General features: G+C 45.8%; 2 protein-coding genes across 17 annotated transcripts in view; both read left to right on the top strand.

Annotated features, from left to right (window-relative positions):
* ubr5 (ubiquitin protein ligase E3 component n-recognin 5) overlaps positions 1-4,984 on the top strand; it is a 34,777-nt gene extending 29,793 nt beyond the window's left edge. For 12 of the 16 annotated variants that reach the window (XM_060064715.1, XM_060064724.1, XM_060064722.1 and 9 more), the window contains 12 exons: positions 34-406; positions 774-861; positions 1,267-1,411; positions 1,516-1,646; positions 1,770-1,830; positions 1,939-2,168; positions 2,393-2,477; positions 2,574-2,729; positions 2,971-3,084; positions 3,648-3,792; positions 3,909-3,994; positions 4,237-4,984. In XM_060064715.1, coding sequence (XP_059920698.1) covers positions 34-406; positions 774-861; positions 1,267-1,411; positions 1,516-1,646; positions 1,770-1,830; positions 1,939-2,168; positions 2,393-2,477; positions 2,574-2,729; positions 2,971-3,084; positions 3,648-3,792; positions 3,909-3,994; positions 4,237-4,449 — 1,827 coding nt within the window. In that variant the 3' untranslated portion in view covers positions 4,450-4,984. The remainder of the gene's footprint in view (positions 1-33; positions 407-773; positions 862-1,266; positions 1,412-1,515; positions 1,647-1,769; positions 1,831-1,938; positions 2,169-2,392; positions 2,478-2,573; positions 2,730-2,970; positions 3,085-3,647; positions 3,793-3,908; positions 3,995-4,236) is intronic. The other 4 variants (XM_060064726.1, XM_060064725.1, XM_060064718.1 and 1 more) reach the window with 2 other exon arrangements.
* Positions 4,985-5,279: 295 nt separating this feature from the next.
* Positions 5,280-12,111, top strand: LOC132467433 (protein LYRIC-like). The gene is made up of 13 exons (XM_060064730.1): positions 5,280-5,937; positions 6,109-6,237; positions 6,834-6,915; positions 7,256-7,429; positions 7,853-7,903; positions 8,364-8,498; positions 8,722-8,802; positions 9,093-9,155; positions 9,446-9,591; positions 9,815-9,913; positions 10,033-10,152; positions 10,451-10,550; positions 11,053-12,111. The coding sequence occupies exons 1-13, from the start codon at positions 5,611-5,613 to the stop codon at positions 11,115-11,117; spliced, it is 1,572 nt and encodes a 523-aa protein (XP_059920713.1). The 5' UTR covers positions 5,280-5,610; the 3' UTR covers positions 11,118-12,111.
* Positions 12,112-12,465: the final 354 nt, after the last annotated feature.

Below are 12,465 nucleotides of genomic sequence, written 5' to 3'. Positions count from 1 at the left end.
ATGTCCCCCTCCTCCGCCCCCTTCCACCGTCAGATCCTGACGGAGCTGGGCGGCTTCGAGGTGAAGGAGTCCAAGTTCCGTCGGGAAATGGAGAAGCTCCGCAACCTGCAGTCCCGGGACCTGGCACTGGAGGTGGACCGCGACCGGGACCAGCTCATCCAGCAGACCATGCGGCAGCTCAACACGCACTTCGGCCGGCGCTGCACCACCACACCCATGGCAGTGCACCGCGTCAAGGTCACCTTCAAGGACGAGCCCGGGGAGGGCAGCGGCGTGGCGCGCAGCTTCTACACGGCCATCGCGCTCGCCTTCCTCTCCAACGACAAGCTGCCCAACCTGGACTGTGTGCAGAGCGTCAGCAAGGGCATGCAGGCCAGCAGTACGTGTCATCACGATTACAACTCAAGTATGACCACATATGGAAACTAATATCATGGTGCTCAAATTTAGCGTACAATTTTTTTTTCTTCCCTGCCGTGGTTTATCTTTACGAGAACCGCGCTACAGTAGCATGCCTGAATGATTCAACGCGGGTACCTGTGCTCTAAAGCCCCTGTGCTCTAAAGCCCCTGTGCTCTAAAGCCCCTGTGCTCTAAAGCCCCTGTGCTCTAAAGCCCCTGTGCTCTAAAGCCCCTGTGCTCTAAAGCCCCTGTGCTCTAAAGCCCCTGTGCTCTAAAGCCCCTGTGCTCTAAAGCCCCTGTGCTCTAAAGCCCCTGTGCTCTAAAGCCCCTGTGCTCTAAAGCCCCTGTGTAATGTGGTGTGTGCGTGTGTAGACCTCATGCAGCGGCTGAGGAACCGGGACCGGGAGAGGGAGCGGCGGAGCGGAGGGATCCGGGCCGGTTCTCGGAGAGACAGAGACAGGTGAGCTGGAGGAACGATGTGGGAGATGCTCCATGTCACTAATCTATAGAGAACGCCAACATCTACTCACCACTTTTACTAAAGAATTGTAACCTTTTTTTTTTATAGCCTATATATCTTCTTTTATATTTTTTTCTTTATTTGAGTAGAAAGTCAACAGGTGCATAACTTCTTATGTTGCACACTATTTTATTCAAATCAAACTGTGAATACAGATCAAATGGAGAAAAAAGCTAACAAAATAAAATTTCAGAGACGCTCCCTGAGCAGCGCAAATAAAGGCCCCTTATAGTGACTCGGATGCACAATGCTCAAAATGCAGTATTTTCAGCGGCTACCCGGTATAACCGAGATCTGTGTGTGTGTGTGTGTGTGTGTGTGTGTGTGTGTGTGTGTGTGTGTCAGGGACTCCAGGAGACAGCTGTCCATTGACACCAGGCCCTTCAGGCCAGCCTCTGAGGGCAATCCCAGCGAGGAGCCGGACCCCCTGCCGGCGCACCGACAGGCCCTGGGAGAGAGGCTGTACCCGCGGGTGCACGCCATGCAACCGGTAACCACCAACACACTGAATTAATACAAATACAATCCAAAACATGGATAGAGCAGAGGACAATCTAGAGCCTGTGACCATAGCGTGGTATGTCTTTCCCTCAGGCGTTTGCCAGTAAAATCACAGGCATGCTGCTGGAGCTGTCCCCGGCCCAGCTACTTCTACTGCTGGCCAGCGAGGACTCTCTCAGGGCCAGGGTGGAGGAAGCCATGGAGCTCCTCATAGCACACGGAAGGCAAGGCATTGGCTGGATGTGCTGCGTCATTATAATGCGTTTAATGTTTGTCCTTATTCTTGTCTGGGTCGGAGTCAATGTGCCCAACGCTGTGCTTTCTGACTCTACTCTACTCTCCTACAGGGAAAATGGTGCAGACAGTATACTGGATCTCGGCCTACTGGAGGCTCCAGAGAAAGCACAAGTAAAAGCACAATCTATCCGTTAGGCTTTTAGAAATAAACAGACATTTCTCAACGTTTGAGCTCCGTCTTACACCCAGTGTCCTCCTCCTCTCCCTGCTGTGCGACAGCAGCAGCAGCAGCAACAACAGCAGCAGCAGCAGCAGCAGCAGCAGCAGCAGCAGGAGAACCGCAAGCGCCACGGCTCCACACGCAGCGTGGTGGACATGGAGCTGGACGACCCCGATGACGGCGACGACAACGCCCCTCTGTTCTACCAGCCCGGCAAGCGGGGCTTCTACTCACCACGGCCCGGCAAGAACACGGAGGCCCGCCTCAACTGCTTCCGCAACATCGGAAGGTAGGCGTCTTCAGAGATCTGTTTTTAGTCAGGGGTTTGATAACCGGGTACAACACTTCAGCGCACCAGTGTCTGTTTCTGCGGACACAAGCTCGAGAGGTTTTACAGTAATTCAACTGGAAATACTTCATGTATAATTCATGAAAAGTAGTTCAGCTAAAAGGTGTGGATCCTTCTATGCTAGACATGACATCAGTAATGTATAATTATGCCTTTGTTTGTAGGATACTTGGCCTGTGTCTGCTTCAGAACGAACTCTGCCCAATCACCCTGAACAGGCATGTGATCAAGGTGCTGCTCGGCAGGAAGGTAAAGAAATGACCAGTGCTCTAGCCCCTCCATCCAGCACACATGACCCATAGTTCTTTCTTTGAATGAGGAAACTAAATCATCCATTTCCTTCAGGTGAACTGGCATGACTTTGCCTTCTTCGACCCGGTGATGTACGAGAGCTTGCGGCAGCTCATCAGACATTCTCAGGCTGGTGAGGCGGAAGCGGTGTTCGCCGCCATGGACCTGGCGTTTGCAATTGACCTCTGTAAAGAGGAAGGTGCCGGACAGGTAACCGCTACATTACTTTTGGATGCCATCGTATGCTCCCATCTTCTGGAATATCCTACTAAGGAATCTACAGGAGCAATCCTCTTACACAATTGATCGCCACCTGACTCATGAATACCTTTTTTTTTTTTTTAAAGCATAATTCTAATAAAAAAGTTGTATAAAGTCAACATTTCTGACCATGGGGATGGTCGTATTTGGTGATGGTTTTGTTCATGTTGGCATGTGTTCACTCTCATAGGTGGAGCTTCTCTCCGGGGGCGTCAACATGCCGGTCACGCCCCTCAACGTCTACGAGTACGTGAGGAAGTATGCCGAGCACAGGATGCTGGTGGTGGCGGAGCAGCCCCTCCACGTGAGTCATGGTCACACTCACACAACCGGCATTACTCATAGGTGGCTGAAATCGTTTGTATGGGAAAATCTCTGGAAGATATCAGCCACGCAGTTAAAGGATGTGGTTTTATTGATAACATTATTTAAGACACTGTTGATCCATATTGGACACATCTGTGTCCTGGTACATTTTAAGGTAAGAGCTACTTGAAATTGGTCTTTTTGCATCCATCCCCTGTGTACCACCTTTAGGCCATTAGAGGACTTAAACGTTAGTCACTTTCACCTTAGCTTCACAAACATGGTGTCATGGCTGCCACTGGCAGGCACGGCAATAAACATGCCTTGGTAGAGGACTCCATTAGTGGGTGTCGAAGTTCAATTCAAGTTGAACTTTGTGCTACTTTCCAAGCAAATGCTTGTTACAAGTGTTGCCAGACTTCTGACAGAGTGCAGCTCTGCCATTCATTGAAAGCAATCTTGTTTGTGCCCTTGGGCCTCCACACACCATTCACATGGCGTGTCTACATCTATAACTCATGGTGACTAAAAGGCTCTGCTTTGTGACTGTCCACCCCCCAGGCGATGAGGAAGGGCCTTCTGGACGTGCTTCCTAAGAACTCCTTGGAAGATCTGACAGCGGAGGACTTCCGACTGCTGGTCAACGGCTGCGGGGAGGTCAACGTTCAGATGCTCATCAGCTTCACCTCCTTCAACGACGAGTCTGGTATGCTCCTACAGCCTCATTATCGGATTCATGTCTCTGGATCTCTTTTTGCCCCTCTGTTTCAAATCGGTCTTACTTTTTAGTTTGGTTCTAACTTGGTTCTCTGCGTCCACTAGGAGAGAACGCGGACAAGCTGCTGCAGTTCAAGCGCTGGTTCTGGTCCATCGTGGAGAAGATGAGCATGACTGAGAGGCAGGACCTGGTGGGTCTCCGTTTCTTTTATCCTAAATTCACACTGAAACCTTTAAGTTCAGTCATTTACGGTCTCGTATCCAAGTCACAATTGATCTGTAAAGAGTTAGTGATCAGTAGTGACTATATTTCATTGAACCTTTCCGTGGCCGTTTTGCAAAAGAGAAAAGTCTCCCCAGGGCTCGCCTTTCCACTACTAATTATTTGTTTCCTTTTTGGTCCTCCCCTGCTCTGCCTCCTATCAACTCACAGGTATACTTCTGGACCTCCAGCCCATCTCTCCCCGCCAGCGAGGAGGGCTTCCAGCCCATGCCCTCCATCACTATACGGCCACCGGATGACCAACACCTGCCCACGGCCAACACCTGCATCTCCCGACTCTACGTGCCACTCTACTCTTCCAAACAGATCCTCAAACAGAAACTCCTGCTAGCCATTAAGACCAAGAACTTTGGTTTTGTGTAGAGTGTTTCAACAGGAGAAAGTGTAAAACGATTAAAAAAGAAAAAAAAAACATGTTTACCGTTGTGTAATATTTACCTAGCTCCATTTTTGTAGATTTCTTTTTTTTTTGTCTATACAATTTTATGAAAATTCGACGAAACTGTTGCAATCTTCCCTGGCGGTAATATTCGTCTGTGTTGTTAACGCAGGCTCCTTGTTCTCTTTTTTTTTTTTTTTTTTTTGTGTTTCTAAAGAGGTATACAGTCTGGAACATTCCTGTATTGGCATTGTAAAGATGTAAAGCCCTCAGCCCTGCTCTATTGGCTTAGACCTTTACTTCCCAGGAATTTGGCTGGACAGTAAAAAGTCGGCCAAAACCCAGCCAAAGATAACAGCAGTAGTATTTAAAAAAGAAAAGACACTGTGATTATAATTTTTTTTCCTGCCCTGAAAATAATACTTGTTATTAATGACGGTTCACTTCTGCCTTTGTGGAAAGTCATTTTTCTTGTATAGGGGGAGTAGGGAATTTCAAAATAAACTTGGATGCAAAATACTTTGTTTTTATTTTCGGGAAATGTTCTTTTGGTGTATAAGTGTTTATTAAATATGTATTAAATATAAACAAAAGCTTCAAACAAAAAACAGAAAAAGTTAACATAAGTTTTATTTTCTCGTAAACTTATGAAAGTCCTTGAAATGTAATGCAGTTCCAACCAGTATCTATTCATATAGTTGATCTTTTAAATTGCCACTTTTGACACGTCTACTTTGACACGACATCTTTTTTGAATGGTGACGTTTGACCAATCCTGAGAAGGGATGCTAAGCCCCGCCCATGTCATTGTAGCTGTCAATGCCAGTAGTTCTCCTGGTCGACAGGGAGCCATATGAGGTGAATCGGTTAACCTCTGACCAAGCTTCTCTATGGACGCATTTGTGATATATTAGGATGTTAACTGACTGAAAATACAGAAGAGGTATTGTATCTTAGGTAATGTAGTTTAGCGGTTTAGTTAGTCAAGCATTGGTGGCCAGCAGGGGATGACTTTATTGTTAGCAATCATGTCGAAAGCGACCCGTTATTTTTAGCTAGCACTGAGCTAGCTCAGCAGAAGCACCGAGGAAGCCTTCGCCTACTACTCGGTCGGGGTTTTTAGAAAAATAAAAGACAGTATTCAGATGGAGAATTTCCAAGAGGCGACCTCGAGGCAGGTCAAGCTCCTAACAAGCCGCTTGAAAGAGGCGTTGTCCAGCGGCCTAGAGCTTCTCCACTCGGAGCTCGGCGTGGATCTGGGTCTGAAGCCGGAGCTGATTCCGCCATGGGTGATCCTCTTAGCAGCGTGCATCGGTCTGGTGCTCCTGGTGGCTCTGTGGGCCTCGGCCTGCGGCTTTCTCTTCAAGAGACGACCAGCCGCCGTGGACGGTGGCTATGGAGTCAAACCCGACGGCATCAAGCCTGCCGTCAAAACCGAGGATCAGAAGAAGAAGAAGAAGAAGACTGAGAAGGTAACTGTGCAGTCTCGGCCGCTAGCTGCCATTAGCAGGAGTAACGTTAGCTCAAGCAGGCTGGCGCCAGGCCTTGCTTGGCCTGGTGCTGAACATAAGTATCCATCATTTGCAATACGACGTGGACGTTTGTTGATCTCTACGTGATTTTGTGCACTTATTCGCTTATAGAAAGCCCAGGAGGCTCAGCCCAACGGGAGAGCGGTTCCTGAAGCCCTAGAGGAGGCCACAGTGTCAGAAGAGATTGTGCCACATCACCAGTCACCTCCACCGCAAGGCAAGACTGAAAGCGCCACAGAGGTAAGATTTTACGGTATCTCTTAAAAAACAAATCTCATCTTCATTAAGATGAGGAACTATACTGTACTGTATTTTCAAAAATATTTTTTTATCAATCATTTTTAAATCTCAGCATTAACAAAGTCCTCCTTAAACGCAGCAGTCCCTCCCTGCCGCCACTGGTCACTGTCGTGTTGTAGTGATGTGGCCAGGCCAGCTGGCAGTATTTGGTTACCATCCTAACTTGCAGATGCAGCATAATCTTGGCGACTCATTCCTAACTTGGGACACCGTCAGGTGTGATCAATTCATCAAATGCTGCCAGCAGGAATGTACCATCAAAGTGGGCATTTCTTTTTACCAATTTATAACACAGTTTTCAGTTGTAAAGCCAAAACAGATAACAGGAATGAGGATCAGTTCAGGTTTAGACAGGAGTTGTGGATGTCATATGCCATTTCACTTATATATAGACAGTAGTTAAACCAACTGATTTGATTGGCTACTATGGCTCATCTTGAGGTCTCATGTTCCGTTATGGCTGGTTTCGGCACACGGTGCTGCTCTCTTCAGTAGTTTTGTATAGTTCCTGGAGATCATCTATCATTTTCTTCCAGGTAAAGAAGTCAAAGAAGAAGGCAAAACAGGTGGTCAAAGTGTCCAAGACGGCGACTGCTGACGGAAAAGAGCCAGAGGAAGGTGAGGTGTCATGAATCAGTCACTTAGGATTATCTTACTTTTATTCCACGTCTTTTGTGGCCATTTACTGCTCCCTCTATTACAGTGTGGTTCTCCGTTAGATTGTTTCTTTAAATTTGAAACTATTTTCAGAAAGTAGGTTGCTGCACTGTTTTATTAAATGGCCCACAGACTTAATTAAAATGTTAACAAGGTTTTCATAAAGAAGGAAACCACAGGTTCTCAATCTATCCCATTATCCCCTAATCCGTGGCATATTTTGGAAGGTAAACCCAGCTACTCTGCCCTCTGGGCTACTTCCATGCTAATGCTACACCGTGCGTGTTGGATATTTCCTCAGGCACGTGGGAGACGAAGGTCAGCAACAAGGAGAAGCGTGAGCAGCGCAAGAAGGAAAAAACACCCAGCGACGGCTCCGCGAGTCCTGGAGGGGGCAACACCTCCAATGGTTCCCCTCAGGAGCTCCCCAAGCCCGCCCCAGTCCAGGTCCCCGCAGCCCAGAAGAAGAAGAAGGGTAACTTGACTAGTTCTTAGGCTAACCCTGTCAATATACATCAAGCAGGAGTGGGACATGGCTGTAGTCGAAATGCGCTCCTTTATACAACAACAGCTTACATGTGAATCATCATGTATGCTTCACATGTAAGCTTAGATTGGACTAATTCAAAGTCTACTTTCGTGTCTAGAGTTGTAATCCTGTCTTAAACTCCTGAGGAGGTGTTGTTGAGTTCTGTCGTTCTCGTGTGGACAATAGGACCTATAAATACAGACCCTGGGGTATTTGTTCGACACTGGGGACCCTTCTGTGTGGCGCCTGAAGGGTGTGTTACTGTGCGTTGCTGTGGCTCCTTCACATACTGTCTAATGTGAGATGTTCTAATGCTCTCAATCAATACCCCCGAATAAAGCCTATTCTTTTATTCCCCACCTTTTTTAGGTGAAATCACCAAAGTTAAAGTAGAGAAAGTCGAGGCTGTTGCTACTCAAGGTAACTATTCAAATCCACTACCAGAATGATTTGTTTTCTGAATGCTATGGTATTTTTGGTATTTTTTGCTTAAAAACTTGATATCATGGTGTCAAATTAATTTCTTGATGTTATTTTAGCTCAATAGCATGACAATATTCAGTCAACCAGTATCTGTGCCTCCTTTTTCATAATGTAAAAACGTAATGCAAGTTTCACCAAATCGGACTAAAATGTATCGGGTTCAATGCTATGGCGATAATGACATGACCATGACCATTCTAAACCACCAAAAAATTCTATATTGAAGGCAGAAACTAAAATGTACGTAGTACGCGCAGTCTTTGGTTTTAGCTTATAATGCGTTCAGCTTTGAGCAGGGTTCTTGTATTTCTACTGCTCCACCAATTGGATCTGCGTCCTCATCCTGTCTCCATCTCTGAATCTCTGCTTCTGTTTGTGTCTCTCCCCATCTGTGTAGTAGTGAGAAGCAGCGAGCCGACCTCCAGCTCCACCAAGGCGGCTGTCAATGCTCCAGCCCACACAGCTGCTCAGGCCCCTGGCCACTGGGCCGCCAAGCGAGAGCCTGCCACGCTCTGGGGATCGGAGATAGATGGTAAACACACCACACAGTTGGCCTCTGGACGTAGGCCTGAGCTGCCACGACATTGCGTTTTATATGAATGCTATTCTGGAGCCATATGTTGGCGTAGGATCATGTTCACTAACGGTTCTCTAATGTTTTTTTTTTTCTGGCTAATATGGTATTTTTCAGCAGTGTTACTATATTAGGATAAAGTTTTTGTTTTCGTGGTGACTCTCTAATCTTCCCATTTTAGGATCATGGACTGTGATCGAAAGTGGTATGAAGACGTCGGACCAAACTCAAGTGTCTTCTTTCTCTGGGCTAGGCGCTGCCGGTAAGGGGAAAAGGGTGGAATGAGACGACTGACCTTTTTTAGTGACACGTTGTCACATTTCAATTAGCTAGTAGCTTCAAATGACCATAACATATATGAAGTAAACACTGCGCAATAGTGATTTCAATTATATTATCAGTAAAATCACATTTGTCTCTTTTGTTCACAAGGATCTTGCTATCGACTCTCATAAGGAAATCTGTGAAAATGTAGATCCTGTTTGTTGCCAGCAGAGGGTGTAGTTTCCAAAGCAGTTCTTTTAATGTTCCGTTATTTGGTTTTTTCCATAGAACCTATTCCTGACCAGCCCTGGGCCGGCCAGCCCAAGGTAGAAGACGAGTGGTCAGGCCAGAGTAAGAACCAGGCGCTTCATTTTTGTTCAATCTTTTAACTACAAGGCCCTTTTTGAGGATGACCCCACAAATGACATATCTCAATATATGTGATGACCACATTGTAGCAGTGACATCATCAGGAATGTTAAACCTTGTTGATTATGTTGATATTCTAATAAATCCTTATGCCTGCCACTTTTCCACATTAATCGCAAAATGTTAGCCTGCCGTGTAAGCTAAGAGAACAACAGTATCTCTCCTTTGCCGTTGACAACCAAAGCTAATCGTAGAGTTAATGCTTCCTTCAGACGGCGGCACAGTGGACGCCAGCTCAGACTGGAACGCCCCCTCAGAGGTCTGGGGCAACTACGAAGAGCCGGCCCCTAGCCCCCCCGCAGCCCAGAAGGTGGCCCCACCTGAGCCCGCTAAGGTCCATCTTCTAATGGAGGCCGCTGTAAGTGTTCTCCCACTGTTGGCGCCAGGGGCCTCGACTTGCGATACATAGAGGGAAATATTTCCTGCTTGAAGAGCTCAATTGTGCATGATTCACTTTGGCCAAGATTGCTCAGATGTGTCGCTCATTTGACAATTTTTTGTTTCCTGACCAAAGCAGACCATCTTCCCAGATGCTACTGAAGTCAACACTCTGCCTTACGTTGCACTTCTTTTTCTACTAGGATGATGAAGACGATGACAAGGCCGACTCCAGCGGTAAAACTAAGAAGAGGAAGAAAAAGAAGAGGAAGGTGGCAGAGGAAGGAGGCCAGGGTAGCCAGGTAAAGCCACTCGGCTGTTGCCCTCCTTTCTGTTGCTAGTTAAAGGTGTGGAGCAGTGAAATGATTCTTACTATTTTGGCTGTCTGACCACCACACTTCTGTCCCATATCTTCCTGAAGGACTCTGAGGAGCCAGAGAAGGAGGTGGTCCATGAGGCCCCAGTGAAGAAGCCGCAGCAGCCTGCCCAGGAGAAGGCTCCTGCTGTCCAGCCGGCGAAGACAGCTGCTGCTGCTACTGAGGTGGGGGTTCCACGGAGCTCTGGTTGCTAGACGCTGACGTTTACTACATCCTGTGCTAGTAACCACATATGTTCCTGTGCCTGTAACCGCTGCAGAAAGATAGATAAAAAATAAATAAATTAGGCTTCTTGGTATAGGGGTTGTTACGAAAAGTGGTAAAGAGAGTGGTTAATCAGAGAGGAAAATCTAAAGAACTTAAACCCTCATTACATCTTCTTTAAATCGAAGTTTGGAATATTCAGTATTGAAGAATGTGGTGAAAGTTATGTAGGATGCATTGCCCTGTAATCACGTGCAGGCGAGAGTGGAGCGACCCGTGAAGGAGACCGTATCCCAGAAGACCCCTGTCACACAAGTGCCACAGAAGCCAAGCGAATCGGAGCCCACCGCTCAACAGAGTAAGAGGTCCCCAGTTCTTCCTCCACTTTGACTTTCTATGCTACAGTTCAGCCAGCTACGATGACTCCAAATGCCAGTTTATTGAATTGACTAGTCGGGTCCAGTTGAAGGTGCTGTAGGCAAGATTTTAGAGTCGAAGAGAGCAAGAGTTTGAAAAATAAGTGTTCTATTCATGCACCTTTTTGATTGATGGCTGAGATGGATTCCCTGAGTCTATCAGTGAAGAGATGAGATTGGTCAGAAATGACCCAGGAGTGGTGTATAATAACAACTTTGTCATGCAGAGGCAGGTGTAGTCAACCGGAAAATATATATTTCACACAGCATTTCCCGCGCTAATTGGTGATGGATGGCAATGACATTTCTAACAAAGGACTCAAATTGTAGCTCTTAAAAACTCACCACAGCACTTTCTATTTTTTTTTTTTATTATTGTGATAGGTCAGGCTGAATTATATGCAAATGCCTGATATAGAATTATGCATTTTCAATGCTCCACAGAAAAAATTGAGGAGAGCCAGGCTCCCAAGCCGGTGAAGAAGAAGAAGGCAAGGCGAGAGACATGAGAACGAGTCCACACTACGGTCTTCTGGGTGGAAGGAAAAGTCCCTGTATTCTGTTTATGCAACAAACAAAAAAACGCCACCTTTTTATGAGCAGAACTTTGTACTAAAACTCTACATGATGGACTTTTCTCAGAAACAAAACTTAAAAATCTGTACTTCAACCAGCACCGGCAAGGTTTGGTGGTTGGTTTGGAGCCTTCAGAACTAAACCGAGGTTGTGGCCCAGCAGCTAATGTTATCCTGAGCTAATCCTGATTTGATGCGCTCAGATTCTAGAGTCTTCTAATTCCGGTGAATCAAAACATTTTGAATGATGAAGGAGTCGTACTGTAATTATAACAAATGTAGAAAATACTGATCATGTTTAGATAACGCGCTGTTGCCGGAGGACAGCCGCGAACGTAACTAGGAAGAAAATGAGAGAGAAAAACCGAGTGGTCGACAACACGCGTCATGGAGAGACCACTCAATTAGGTTGTACATGCCCTTTGCTTTGCAGTCTTATTATTTTTACCGGTACATTGACCACTTTCCTCTAAGAAAGCACCCTTCAGGTCAGGCAAATGGCATCTTTGATGGGGCACCACCAATTAGTTATACATACATATAACGGTTACACGTGAGTTTCGGCTGAAATGTATACATTTTTATCCAAAAAGAAAAGGTGGAGTGCAAAGGAACATATCACCTCTGGCATTTCGATCCGTGACTGTGTTAAAGGTGTCACCCGACTCCATCCGTTGTGTGTGTGTCCTTCATCTAAATGTTGTGCCGCTGTGTGCTGAGACCTTGTTTCCTATAGCCTTGGCATTTTACTGCGTGTAATCTTTGTGGCAGTGCCATATAGGTACTTCTGATCATAGATGTACTACCGTGGCATAGTCATCTTCTCCATATCTGTCTGCCTGTGGTTCATTCAAAAGTCTTTCACAACCTTTTGTAAAACCTCTTTGTAATGAAAGAAAAGCAAAGCCATATGTATAAAAAAACTAAATAAATGCCTGTTGGTTTTTTTTTTTGGTTAACTACATTTTTGTGAAGATTATTTTTGTGAAGATTCAATCATTATTGTAAGCCGAACATATATTGTAAAAGCATTTTTTTAAAAGCAGCAGAAACGTGTTGCTATGGAGCAGTCCCCCCTTTATATTATGTGAAATCTATGGTTGCGTCCACTAACTCCTACTGTCCCACTCACTTTGTAGTAGCGCATTATCAACTAAGGTGAATTAATGTTTGCCTACTTGAACGAAACAAATTGATATAATTATACATTCCCTAAATACACTTTAATGTGTATATTCCTTAATTTACTGAAGTTACAAATGTATTATTGCTATAAAGAATA

This window comes from Gadus macrocephalus, chromosome 11, assembly GCF_031168955.1.
Source record: "Gadus macrocephalus chromosome 11, ASM3116895v1".
Taxonomy (NCBI): Eukaryota; Metazoa; Chordata; class Actinopteri; order Gadiformes; family Gadidae; genus Gadus; species Gadus macrocephalus.
This window is presented reverse-complemented; position numbering and strand designations above follow the sequence as displayed.

Excerpts from the sequence above, each read along its gene's own strand:
- LOC132467433 (XM_060064730.1), top strand. The coding sequence starts at position 5,611 with ATGGAGAATTTCCAAGAGGCGACCTCGAGGCAGGTCAAGCTCCTAACA. Across the intron at positions 5,938-6,108 it reads AGAAGAAGAAGACTGAGAAG|AAAGCCCAGGAGGCTCAGCC; the intron begins GTAACTGTGCAG and ends ATTCGCTTATAG. Across the intron at positions 6,238-6,833 it reads AGACTGAAAGCGCCACAGAG|GTAAAGAAGTCAAAGAAGAA; the intron begins GTAAGATTTTAC and ends ATTTTCTTCCAG.